This window comes from Bufo gargarizans, chromosome 8, assembly GCF_014858855.1.
Source record: "Bufo gargarizans isolate SCDJY-AF-19 chromosome 8, ASM1485885v1, whole genome shotgun sequence".
Taxonomy (NCBI): domain Eukaryota; kingdom Metazoa; phylum Chordata; class Amphibia; order Anura; family Bufonidae; genus Bufo; species Bufo gargarizans.
The window spans coordinates 144,531,587-144,544,671 of record NC_058087.1 but is presented as its reverse complement, the minus strand read 5'-3'; the positions used below and the strand labels follow the sequence as shown (position 1 = coordinate 144,544,671).

General features: G+C 40.3%; 1 protein-coding gene across 3 annotated transcripts in view; it reads right to left on the bottom strand.

The window, feature by feature from the left end:
- Positions 1 to 13,085, bottom strand: part of MYH11 (myosin heavy chain 11) — an 86,262-nt gene that overhangs the window by 26,645 nt on the left and 46,532 nt on the right. For 2 of the 3 annotated variants that reach the window (XM_044302724.1, XM_044302727.1), the window contains exons 6-14: positions 12,459 to 12,479; positions 10,183 to 10,275; positions 7,475 to 7,538; positions 5,067 to 5,165; positions 2,954 to 3,097; positions 2,093 to 2,188; positions 1,427 to 1,545; positions 384 to 536; positions 29 to 202 (exon numbers count right to left, since the gene is read on the bottom strand). In XM_044302724.1, coding sequence (XP_044158659.1) covers positions 29 to 202; positions 384 to 536; positions 1,427 to 1,545; positions 2,093 to 2,188; positions 2,954 to 3,097; positions 5,067 to 5,165; positions 7,475 to 7,538; positions 10,183 to 10,275; positions 12,459 to 12,479 — 963 coding nt within the window. The remainder of the gene's footprint in view (positions 1 to 28; positions 203 to 383; positions 537 to 1,426; positions 1,546 to 2,092; positions 2,189 to 2,953; positions 3,098 to 5,066; positions 5,166 to 7,474; positions 7,539 to 10,182; positions 10,276 to 12,458; positions 12,480 to 13,085) is intronic. The other variant, XM_044302726.1, reaches the window with a different exon arrangement.

Below are 13,085 nucleotides of genomic sequence, written 5' to 3'. Positions count from 1 at the left end.
AAAATATTACATCTTACAAATTACTTACAGGCCTCTCAATAAGTTCTATACATGGTTGCAGATCTAGACCAAAGTCAATGAAATTCCACTCGATGCCTTCTCTTTGGTATTCCTCTTGCTCCAGAATGAACATAGTGTGGTTGAACAGCTGCTGGAGTTTTTCGTTGGTGTAGTTGATACAGAGCTGCTCAAATGAGTTGACCTAAAATGTAAAATAAAGTTATATAACATCCTGTTGAGCACTGACATATTTGCTCTTAGACTGTACTTTAATGCCTTCTTACTGGCTGTGAACCATTGATCACACTTCTGTAGTTACAAAAAAAAATAAAAAAAATTATGGAGTGCATCATACTGTATATTAGACATCAACTTTTGCTTACCTCAAATATTTCAAAACCAGCAATGTCAAGAATACCAAGGAAAGAAGCTCCTTGTCTCTTGGTTTTGTCAAGAGCTTTGTTGACCCGACTGAGCAACCACAGGAAGAGACGTTCGTAGGTTGCCTTTGCCAAAGCTTCAATTGCAAAGTCAGCCTAACGGTAGAAAAGAGTAGAGGAATAAGTAAACTTCCTGAAGAAACAGCATTCCGGTTAATCAGTCAAAAGAATACTTTAATGAGAGAAAAATGAAAGTTTAAATATCTAATGATTTTGGTCACAATAGGAAATCCATGATATGTGAATTTTCTAAGGATAATCTTAGGTAGATTATTGCACATGGTTGTTCGAAGCACTTGCATTTTGTTATACCAGAATCTTATTATTCTACACTGTAACCAGTGACCTGTAACTTTTTGTATTTGAGGCAAATTTGATAGTAAAATAAATGTCTATCATATAGTAGACTAATGGCAGAATGGTACAAAAGGGTGAGAACTTCTGCAGTTCTGTTTATGGCTTGATTAAGAGAGGTAAAGGTTGGCTTCCTGACAAGTTGAGACATTTTGTTTCTAAGATGATAATCTTCTCTGTCATCTTTTCAGAACATTTTGATTATATGGCTTTTCTCCAGGAAATTATGTTCCCAGATTTGACACGTGTTGTTTGAAGACCCTGCAGAGCTTCTCCGGTTACTTGGTAGGGTATAAACATGCATTAAAAATATTGTAAAGGTGCCCATGTAGTCATGGAGGACTACAGCGGGTTAGATGACAGACATTTCTAATACAGCCCACGTTGATGGCCAAAAAAAGTTTAAAGAGGCCAATTAATTCACCCAAAAGTGAATATCTAAGATAATATGGCAGCCACCTATATACATACATAATCACTACAAGATCAATATCAAGAATAATATTAGAGGTAGAATGGGGAACGTGTGTCCCTAAGATTCATTATTCACTCAACCTAGTTTAAATTTCTCATTCATAGATGCTCTACTGATTTATGAGATAGTCAATAGGTGTAAATTACTACAAATTTACCTGTTCTTTGGTTTGGGCTTTTTGCACAAGGTCTCTTCCCACTTTGATGCGAGGTGTGAGGATGGACCTTGTAAAGTCTGTTACCTGGATTCCCATCAGATGACAACATTTCTGAGCAGCTGAAGAGCAAGAGACATATAAAGTGTTCAAGCTGTAGACCATTTTGATATGCTATTCATTCAGTGTAGCCATTTTTTACATTCATTTGTTGCTTCTTCTATCATGGTTTTGCCAACTATTGATTCAACCAATATCAAGCTCAAAGTTTGGTATACATCAGGGATCTTTTTCACTGGGACCTCATTAACCATAATATGATGATGCCTTGGACTTATCATTGGTCAAAGTCTAATTAAAACTGTATTTTTTTATCTTATGTTTTTTTTTTTTGTTTCTTGCTCTCAGTATGACATTAAAATAAGCACAAAAGGCATCAATAATGTTGCTAAACCAGAGATTAGCACAGCTAAAGAAAGACGTGGACATGTTCACACTTCTATCAAAATACCCCCAGAGCAGCACCACCCCAACAACTTTTATGTGTCTCACCAGTGAGGCTCATCTCACAAATTCAGAAGCGCTGATATACATGACATAGGTCCTCTAAAGAACAAGTTGCCTACTTGGCACTCCACAGAGTATTATCTTTAGCTCATTATTACATACCAGTGTCATCTGGCATGGAGGCCTGGTCGGTGTTTCTTTCTTTCTTGAAGACGATGTTACCAAGCTGGAGGACTGATGATACCACCCTCATCATTGCTGCCATGTTGGGAAAAAAACAGTTATAACAATAAACATTTGTGATCTGATCTGCTTTATCCTCTCTATTTGCAGGATCATGGTATGGTAACCATGTAGTGGAGAAGCTCGAAATTTCAATTATAGCCAAAATTACACAAATTTCTGTCTGTCCAGCAATCAACAACACAGCATGTTGATCATTGTGAGTATAGGACTCACTGGTAGTTAATATGATCAGTCATCTCCATACAGATTTCATTTGTAAGCAGCACATCCTCTTTTTACATGGGGCGATGTCCTGTCGGTAACCCATGCAATCACCCAATGTGTCATTTGTTCTCGATCACTGACCCCAAGTCTGTCCCTTGAGCACATACAATAATTATATTACATTTGCCTTACCAGTTGTAATTGTGTTAAGAATAAAGGACTTTTGAAATAGATTTCCCTATATTGTTTGGACCATTGGCAAGGGGTTAAAGCTTACAGTATTAAAAATGCCAGCCTTGATATTAAGGATGAGCGCTTCATATTCCTAAGATTAGTTTAATTGGCGATTTTGGAGACTTCAAACCCGAACAACTTACTATAATTGCCATAAATTGTTATGTTGGGTTTAGCTCAAGACAACTGCATTTACATGGGACCATTTCCCATAATGTTTGGAGATGTGGCCCTCTGGTCTTTCAAAAGCAAAGCATTAGAATACTTAGAATTTTCTATTCTCTAAAGTCGTTAGAGGTTATGGAAGCTGCAGGTTAGTAGGTTGGGATGAACTCTTACATAGCTGTTCCTCTTCATTGAATCCCATGATTTCCATGGCCTCCAAAGTCTCCTGGAACATGTCTCCATCATCCTGTGAGGGAACGGGTACATAACCATGCGAAAAGAAGGTGTAATTTCCAAAGCCTTCCAGTAGTAAATCCTCTGAAAACAGAAAAGCATATAGGTATGCGTTATGGAAGGTTATTACCAAGGGGTCGATTATTATATGATATTATTTTGCAGGTGTACAGAGCCAATCTAGCTTCTGTTATGATGCTCTATCCATTTCCCCTGTGAGAAGTATCACCAAAGTTGCCATGATGTTAGCAAATAAAAATTAATTTGGGCCTTTATATCCTACAAGAAACAGTAGGGCAGAGGGGTAAAGGTGCCAAGTCCAACCTTCCTCATAATGGAAGTTGGGGTGGCTTTAACCAACAAACAGATAGGGCATGTTTTCACTTTTGCCATTGGTGCCCCTCTCATTTATGTGGGACCTGGTTGTTTCAAGAAAGCAGCCAGGCAGAAATCTATTTACTGACGTTTGGTCATTATTGAGAATGCAATTGCTTGAGTGGCACCAGGTAGTAAATGTTTGGCGATGGCAATAACCAGGAACTACCTGTGGTTACTTCCTCTGATGGCAGATCATACAACATATACCTCTGCTGGACTATGCATTTTTACATGTAGAAAATATTAAATAGGTTGTTCATTTTCTGGGGGTCTTTTGACAGACGCCTTCCTCTTGGTCGGACTGCTGCTGGGTCCTGGCTGCTTGGATTTCCTGCCCCCGCTATAAACATCTGATTTAACACTGCTGCAGCCAATGACTGGCCACAGTGGTGACCTGCCCACCTTGCATCCCATAACCAACTGATGTGATGCAAGCGCGGAGGACACTGCAGTGACCAGTCACTGGCTGCAGTGCTATTAAACCACATGTAGACAGCAGGGGACCTGAGCGCTGCAGTAGTAGCGAGTTAGCGTGGAAGCCAGGACCCAGCAGCAGGTAAGTATGCTTCTCTCTGCAGATCCGGTGACGAGGGAAGGTCTTCCAAAAACCCCCCACAGAAGACGAACAAACCCTTTAAGAGTATGTCAAGGAAAAAACTCCTCTCAGTAGCAACATGTGGATGAGATTTTAACAAATCTCATCCCCATGCAGTGGAAAAAATATTGGTGTGGATTTCAAGTGGGAATTGATCTGTGACAAGGATTTCAAAGTTGTAGCATGTCACTTAATGGGTGAAATCCACAGCAAATTTGCTAGAAAACTAGTGACAAAATCCACTCTAAAACATGCAGATTTTGTAATCGAATTCGCCACAAATCCCCAACAGATTTTTCCCCCCATTACAATGTATATAGGATGTGGATGAACCCTAAAGGGGTTTTCCAAATTGCCGATTTTCCATTGCAATTTACATCACGTGTTGACGAACCCTAAAAGGGTTTTCCAGTTGTTGATTGACTGGATGCTAAATTTTGACTTCTCAGGAAAGAAGACTACAAGAATCAACTGCGGTAAATATACGAGCATGGTGATTCACACTATTGTGGGGGCAATGTGGCTGACACTCTTGTAGGGTACCATTCCACCAACATTCTTGATGGATGGGTCCCAGTACTCATTTTAAAGGGGTTGTGTCACAAAAACATAATCTACATCTTTCAAACCAGCACCTGGATCTGAATACTTTTGTAATTCCATATAATTAAAAAATTTGTATAGCCACTGAGTTATTCAATAAAATGTATCTGTATAGCGCCACCTGCTGTTTGTTCTTTTCCTTATTTTTTTGTCCGTCTCTCTGAGCTGGTCGAACTTGCTCAGTTTAAATCTACAACTGCCACCGGCCATATGTTCTGTTAGAAGCTGTGGCAGTTCCAGGGAGAGAGCTGCAGCAGAAAGGACACAACCCCTGAGCTGCCAGGCTGAAGATAATCTAGCAGAGCAACTGGAGCAGTGACTGTGGAGATCTCTGGATCCATGTGAGGTACAGGGCTGGTTCTGGCCTTGTTAGAAAGGTATTGTCATTTACTATATTATGTCTGATTTTAATATTCCACATCAAATCATAGCATGACCCCTTTAATGGACAGATGGCTATGCACGCACACTACCTACCCTTCCATGCAGGCTTAGCTCCTTGAAGCAAATAGTAAAATATGTGGAACGTTCTCTCGTCTTTAGCTTGCCGGATAGCACGAGATTTTTCAAGCAAATCTGTTTCATTATTAAAGAACCAAACATTGCATCAACAGAAAACCACTTTTAAAGATAAGTTGATGGAACACCAGCTGGAATGTAGGGCTTGTTTATACGGTGACACATTATGCCAAAATCCTGTTAGCCCTTATATGGAATGGTCTGCTCGGATTTAACCTCTGCACCTAACATTTCAGAGCAATGCTTCCAGCTCAGCAGCCAACATTCAGAGATGAGTGACTGATTTATTCCCTGTTTGACGGTCTGCATACCAGTGTTCAACTTGTTATAGTTATCCTTTTTAGCAATTAAATGGGTTTTTAAACTATTACCATATAAGTAGGATAAACCAAAACTTGCCAATTTGGACCTTACCTCTGGGACCCCACCAATGAAGCGACTATAATACTAGTTAAGTACTATGGCTCCTTCAAAGGTTTTCCTTGCCCGGCAGCACTCCCGGCAGGGATATAGCTATAGTGGTTGCAGAGGTAGCCGTCACTACCGGGCCCAGGAACCTGAAGGGGCCCAAAGATCCCTGTGCCACATACACTGGCATTATAGAAAGTGCAGGCAGGTCAAGTTACACCTCTGGCTGGAGGGAAGGGGTTAGGTCAATAATTTGGCATGGGAGGGTGCCGTTTAAATTTTTGCCTCAGGCAGCACGTAGGCTATGTGCTTCCCTGCCTCTGGGCACAGATCACTGAGGGAAGGGGGGGTCCAAGCTGAACCCTTACACCAGGGCACACAAGCCTTTAGCTACGCCCCCGACTCCCGGCCTCCAACTGTGCCAGCGACCTCCTTCATTTTGGTGGTCAATGGGAGAACCTGATCAATCATAATGTTATCGTATATACCACTGGTATGCCATAACATTATATAATAGGAGTACCCCTTTAAGGAACACTCAGCATATTTTGCCTTTAAGATGCCGCCGTTTAAAATCCCACCAGGGCTTCATTTTAACGTTTGCCATGATGTGGCCTTCAGATGAGATCGGTGCAGCATATGAAGAACTGATGAGGGCTTCTGATCTGCTAAATACTTCTAAAGAAAAAGGGAGACCTCTGCCTAACCATAAGTCAGATAGATAGACGTCAATTGTATATGTGAGTGGCAGGCTTGCTATATTACGTGAATTCCTCTTATAATCTCTACTTCTCTGCTGACTGCTGCAAATTAGCATTTTTAAAAATGTGACACCAATTTCATAAAAAAAAAGACTATAAATGCAATTTTAAGGGGTTGTCCTAGTGTTCAGTACTGATGACCTATCCTTAGCATAGGTCATCAGCAGTGGTGTACATAGAGAAGTAAGAGCCCCATAGCAAGGATCAAACCAACTGACTTCTGGAATCCCCATCGATCAGCTGATCAGGCTGCGGTGCTCCAGTGAGTGTTGCGGCCTCCTCTTAGCTTATCAAGCACAGTGGATAGCGGCTGTTCTTGGTATTGCAGCTCAGCTTCATTCACTAGAATGGGACATAGCTGCGTCTAGCACACCAGTCTAGGAAGAGGTTACGGCACTCATCAAACAGCTGATCAGCAGGGGTTCCGGATGTTGGACAATTACCAGTCAGATACTGATGACCTATCCTGAGGACAACACCTTTAGCTACTTAACCTTTCCCTAATATTACTAAAATTTTGCAGTTTTTTTAAATAAAATTGGCTACAACAAAAGAGTAAGGCTATGTTCATGTCAGTTTGTTCTATTCGGTTATAAAAAAGAAAAAAAAAAAAAAAATGCTCCCGCTAATATTACCATTGATTTCATGGTAATATTAGCGGAAGCATTCAGTTATGCTCAGTTTGACTCTGTTCTGTCATGTGTCTGTTATTTTTGATGGGAGAAAAAGTAGTGTCTGTAGGACTTTTTTACACCCCTAAATAATGGAAAGTTGATGGAAAGGAGCTTTCCGTTTTTTGTTTTGACATTGAAGTCAATCAATAACAGGATGGAAGGTGTAAAATTTCTACTCGTTATTCAATCCGTTTGAACTGGTCCATTTTTTCTGTATTCCTCTGATAAAACCACTATGTAAAAGTCAACGCAGATGTGAACTCGGCCTAACTGATTATGTCATAAGAACCGAGACGTCAAGACAGGGTGATTTAATTCAAAGTAAAGAATCCTTTGGCCCAAGGCAGTCGCTGGGATAAGTACCACTTGGACTTGAAGAAACGGAACTTTTAGTATCTCTGTAAACAGTGTTCACATTTCTAGATGTTTATAGCTCTCCCCTGTGGATATTTGCCTAACTTAGACATTTAAATCCTACATGTTTATCTAGCTCGCTGTGTTCATCTGCAGCAGGCAAGGATACAAGTTTCGATGTTTGCTCCAACGATGAATCCAGAAACATCAAAGTTTATACGAATAAATTTACCCTATACAAATAATAGAAAGAAAGTAACAAGTTGTTACAATGTATTTATCCAATGTCATGTAAACAACCAGCAAATATTGACATAGAAATATTAAAGTGAACCTGTCATCCACTTTATGCCGTCCATACTAACGGCAGAATAAAGTAGAGGTGAGTTGATTTCAGTGGTCTGTCATTTATAAGTTAAAAGTAAGGGTGGGTCACACTAGCGTTAGGGATTCCGCTATGGCTTTCTGTTATAACATAGTTATAACGGAAAAGAACAGAATGCCCAGACAGAATGCAAAACGGAAGCCTTTAAAAAGGCATTCCATTTGTTTTCTGTCCTAATAAAAGTCTATGGGAATCAAAACAGATCCGTCTGGACAGGACTTTGTTTTCCGTCTTGCATAACGGGATCTAAACTGATCTGTTTTGATTCCCATAGACTTCTATTAGGACGGAAAGCAAACGGAATGCCTTTTAAAGGCTTCTGTTTTGCATTCCGTCATAATACAAGTCTATGGGCAGAAGAACGGATTCGTCCTTCCGTCTTATGCATTCCGTTATTTTCCATTATAACCATGTTATAACGGAAAGCCCTAACGGAATCCCTAACACTAGTGTGAACCCACCCTAAGTGGTTGCTGAGAACCAACATCACAATCATTGCAGACTGGGCCTGGAAAAGAGTCCCGGCCACCTGAGAAGAGTCCTGTTTATTCATGAAGTCCTGCTCTCCTGCCCACTTGCTAATGATTTACAGTCTTCTACCGAGTTTTCTCCCTTTCTCTCTAGGAGAGAACTGCCAATCATCAGCAGATGGGCGAGAGAGCGGGAGATTATGGATAACCAGGACTCTTCTCAGGTAGATTTGACTCTTTTCAAGGCCTGGGCTGCAATGATTATGATGCTGGTTCTCAGCAACCACTTACTTCTAGCTCATGAGTGACACTCCGCTGAAATCAGCATTTCTGTCACTATTTTTTGCTGCCCTCAGTGAGATCAGCATAAAGTTGATGACGGGTTCCCTTTAAAGGAGATGCTTTGTCATAACTCTGCAATAGCATACTACCATGCTATCCTAAAGCAGTATAAACTGTGAGATGGGCCTCATTAGTGAGGCGCTCCCTAGTTGTTGGTGAGGCACTTGACAAAGTGAATATAACCTGCACAGTCCTTTCTCTTACTGCAGTTGTATTTTAATGTTACACTGGGTTCAGGAGACAAATTTAATTTTAATTCAGCAGTATTTTTCACTGTGGCATGGATTCTGACCATTGGTGCCGGGGCCCCTGTAGTACCTATATAGGTTATATGGTATTTTTACTGGATCACAAAGAGTCTCTTCTGTCATCCTGCTTTTTCGGTAATAGCAATGATCTGTGAAGCGTTCCTTCTGTCTGCCTGTATGTTGGGTTATAGCACTGGATCTATGGAGGGTTCCTTCTGTATATCTGTGTGTTGGGTTATAGCACTGGATCTATGGAGGGTTCCTTCTGTATATCTGTGTGTTGGGTTAAATCAATGACACATGAAGAGTTCCTTCTGTGTGTTGGGTTATAATGCAGGATCTATGGACGGCTCCTTCTGTCTGTCTGTATGTTGGGTTATAGCACTGGATCTGAGGAGGGTTCCTTATGTCTGTCTGTGTGTTGGTTTAAAGCAATATTCCATGAAGAGTTCCTTCTGACTGTCTGTACGTTGGGTTACAGCACTGGATCTATGGGGGATTCCTTCTGTCTGTACATTGGGTTATAGCACTGGATCTTCAAAGGGGTGGTTTCTGGCTGTTCGTATGTTGGGTTACAGCACTGGATCTATGGAAGGTTCCTTCTGTCTGCCTGTTTATTTGGTTATAGCACTGGATCTATTGGCGGGTTCCTTCTGGCTGCCTCTTTATTGGGGTATAGCACTGGATCTATGGAGGGTTCCTTCTGGCTGTGTGTATTTTGGGGTATAGCACTGGATCTATGGAGGGTTCCTTCTGTCTGCCTGTTTATTTGGTTATAGCACTGGATCTATAAACAATTCAATCTGCCTGCTTGTATTTTGAGGTACATTACTGGATCTATGAATAGCTTTACGTGTCTGCTTTGCATCTAACTTAAATATATGCTTTATCATTAACTAGCACCTACGATCATTACTACATTATTACATTTATAATAATTAGTCTATTTCAGAAAAATTATTGTCTCAGATGCCTGAAACATCATCCAAATTCTTCAGAATTTGAGCCAGTACTAATTCTGCATTAATATTTTTTCATTATAGATACAGGGAAATGTGGGCAGAGCTAAGGAGAGGTCAATGAAGTTGCACCTAAGTTCCCGGTGACTACTTTGGTGCTCCTTCACCAGATCTCATCGCTTGAGTGATTACTAAAACCAGTGAGACTGTTTTTATTATACCAGGGCCATGCTGGGCAAAGAGAAATTAACATAATATGACAAGGACGGCAATGGGCATGGAAAGGCAATTTCTTTTTCTAAGCATTATAGCACACAATGATCTATGGGACCTGGGAATGTGTGCTTACATACGTGACAGTATCAGTCTCTTCCTAACAAATAAGAATATATTACTTTTGGAATACTTTTTTTTTTGTATTTTTCATATTTTTCAACCAAAATGATCTTAGAAAGTTCTTGCCGGATACTTACAAATCGGGATGAGTTGTCATTTTTCACAGTTTTGGCGTTACCAAAAGCTTCAAGGATGGGATTGGCTTGAAGAAGCTGCTTTTCCAACTCTCCCTGGAATCCATAGCATGCAACATTAGGAACAGAAATCAACAGATCAAACTGATGGATACATTCATGCAACTAGGTTAAGGTTATAGCCTGAAATACCTATAATATTTGAGCTTAAATGGGCGGTCAAAGGTCACTTATTCCTTTGAGGGAATTGCTTGATGTGCTGGCGGATTGCAATTAAGAACTCTATTGTAGCATGAAGTCTAGAGCAGCCGCTATAATACAGTAAGTACTGTAACGTCCATAGATCAAAGACCAAGCGTAGCATCTGCTAAGTATCATTAGAGATGCCCTGATTGGACTTGGCACAAGCCCACAGATGAATGATTGGTATTCCTGGCAAAAACTAATTTCAGACAAGAACCCCCCAGGATCTTCTTATCTTCTGACCTACACTTCGCATTGAGCCATGTTAAGAGGCAATGCACATCACCAAGCTTTGAAGCAGCCCTGCTTAACCCCTCTTTTGTCTGAATGTTTGCTCCTGCATTCCACATTATTGGTAAGGAATAATGCTGAATGCAGCGATGCTTAGCCTGCAACAGGAACAAAAAAATCAATGTCTTTGGAATATCATCATTGATTTTGCATGCACAGATATACAAGCAGTGTAATAAGAATCTGAATGTGTACACAGCACGCCATGCAGTTGGAGGGCAAAAGTGTTTCATGGAAAAATTTAGGCACTGGTATAATGTGTGCGGATGCTTTAAATTTTATTTTCTTGGGCTATCTACCAAGGAATACAACATTATATAGAATAAACTGATGTTTCAGCCAAGAAACATCCTCCACCTCATTAGACTCAATGGTATAGGTAGCTACTTTTTGGAATACACTTCTCCATGGGACAACATGGGATATAGCTGCAGGGTGGCACCGCTGCGTAGGTACCATGTGGCCCTAGCGTAGGGACAGGGTGCAGTGAGCACTGCTATGTGAACATCTTTTGCATCGTTAGCTCAGGCCAATTAGATAACCTGCTCTTACATCATAGAAGCTGTGGCCAGTAACAATAAGGGGTGCAGTTAACATGGTGCTGTGGCACATGCTCCTATCCTTATATGACTGAGGCTGCATGCCAGCTATGCGGCAAGGGAATATCTATAGGGGGCACAGAGCTAGCAGGATAACAATTATTTACTAAATAGATATGTCAGGAGAGGTGACAGGTCTTCTTTAAAGGGAATCGGTCAACCCGATTTTGGACTATTTACAGCAATACACGAATAGTACTGCAAAAAAGGAGTCCAAATCACTATTTTTTAGTGGACTCATGCGCGATTGCACAGGGGTCCTGACAATGTATTTCAATGGAGCTTTGTGGAGCGGGGGGGAGGGGACAGTAGAAAAAAAAAAATTGTGATCCGGACTCCACAGTACTGGTCATCTATTTCTGTAATGTTCCAAAATCGGGGTGACAGATTCTATTTAAAATCAATAGAATGCTACAAAAAGTCTAGGTGTAGCATCAGCCATACTATTTCAACTCTCCAAAATTAAAAATACCGGTACTTTCTTCTTAGAATCAGAGAATGATGTGAGCAGCCTCACCCTAAAACTATATTTTAATGTACTTTGCTTTATATCCATTATTTGTTAATATTCGATAAAAAAACAAAAGGAACAGCAATCAGGGGATCATGCAGGCATGCACGGCACTTTAAAGCATCACTATAGGAGGTGCACACTATATTGCAATCCCACTACATATTCGCAGCAGATCTGTTAAATTTCTCCCTCAGTTCCTTGACTTTCCATATTCAAGCTGTTGTCGAAAATGTTAACCAAAAGGTATCAAAAACACACAAAGGACTGTATGAGGTTTGACTACGGATCCATGATTGTCAGCCACTTCTATACAAATGATCTCAATTGGGTGGTATTATATTCCTTTATATTTTCATCGCTACCCATTATAGTACATCACTTTGTAGATTTTTGTTCACATTTTTGGACAGTCCTGACGATCTGGTTGACAATCACAGTTCTGCACTAGTCAGAGCTCATTCACGGACCGGTTGGTGTCAATCCCGAGTGCTATTGTTGCATTTCACGGTGTGATACAATAGGATATCACCGCCATCATCATCATCTCTACTTCACTGGTTCTGAGTGCAACAATAGCATGCAAATGTCCACTCTGTGCTAACACACACACACTGCACAATCTCTTTACTCACGTAAGCAAAAGATGGGCCTTGCTGTAGTTGAATAATGTGGTAAAATAAATGTCAGAAACAGAAATGGCAGAAAAGACTTTTCGCTATGTTAAATAAAGAATTAACAGAAGGAAACAAGAGGTAAACACTTGAGAACGAATAGTCTCATCAGTCCATCTTGGAAAGCAGAGAATTAGGGTAAAAATGCATTTAGGCAGTAGTATATGGCTCATGTATCTCTATTCATATCATTTGCATTTGAAATACTGTGAAAAGATCCCATTTTAGTTATATTTTAGTTATTTTTTAAAGGAGTTGCATCATGGGGGATTGCCCACTCGGGATCCTCTTCCTTCATTCAGGAGTTCCTGCCAGAGTAATGGGGCCCAGCCTGGGTCTGTCCATATAAAACTACATTTGACTGCTATAGGGGAAATGTATTGTATAATATGGTATATTATTTATTTTATATAATATATTATACTATTTACAGTATATTATTATACGTCATTCATATGAAAATATCAGAGCGGAATAAAATACATTCTGTGGTTTATAAAATCCACAGCATGTTTATTATTGGCTTCGATTTCCCTCCGACAAGCTGCGAATTAAAGGAGCTGAACCCGGACATATCCTCTTCTTCCT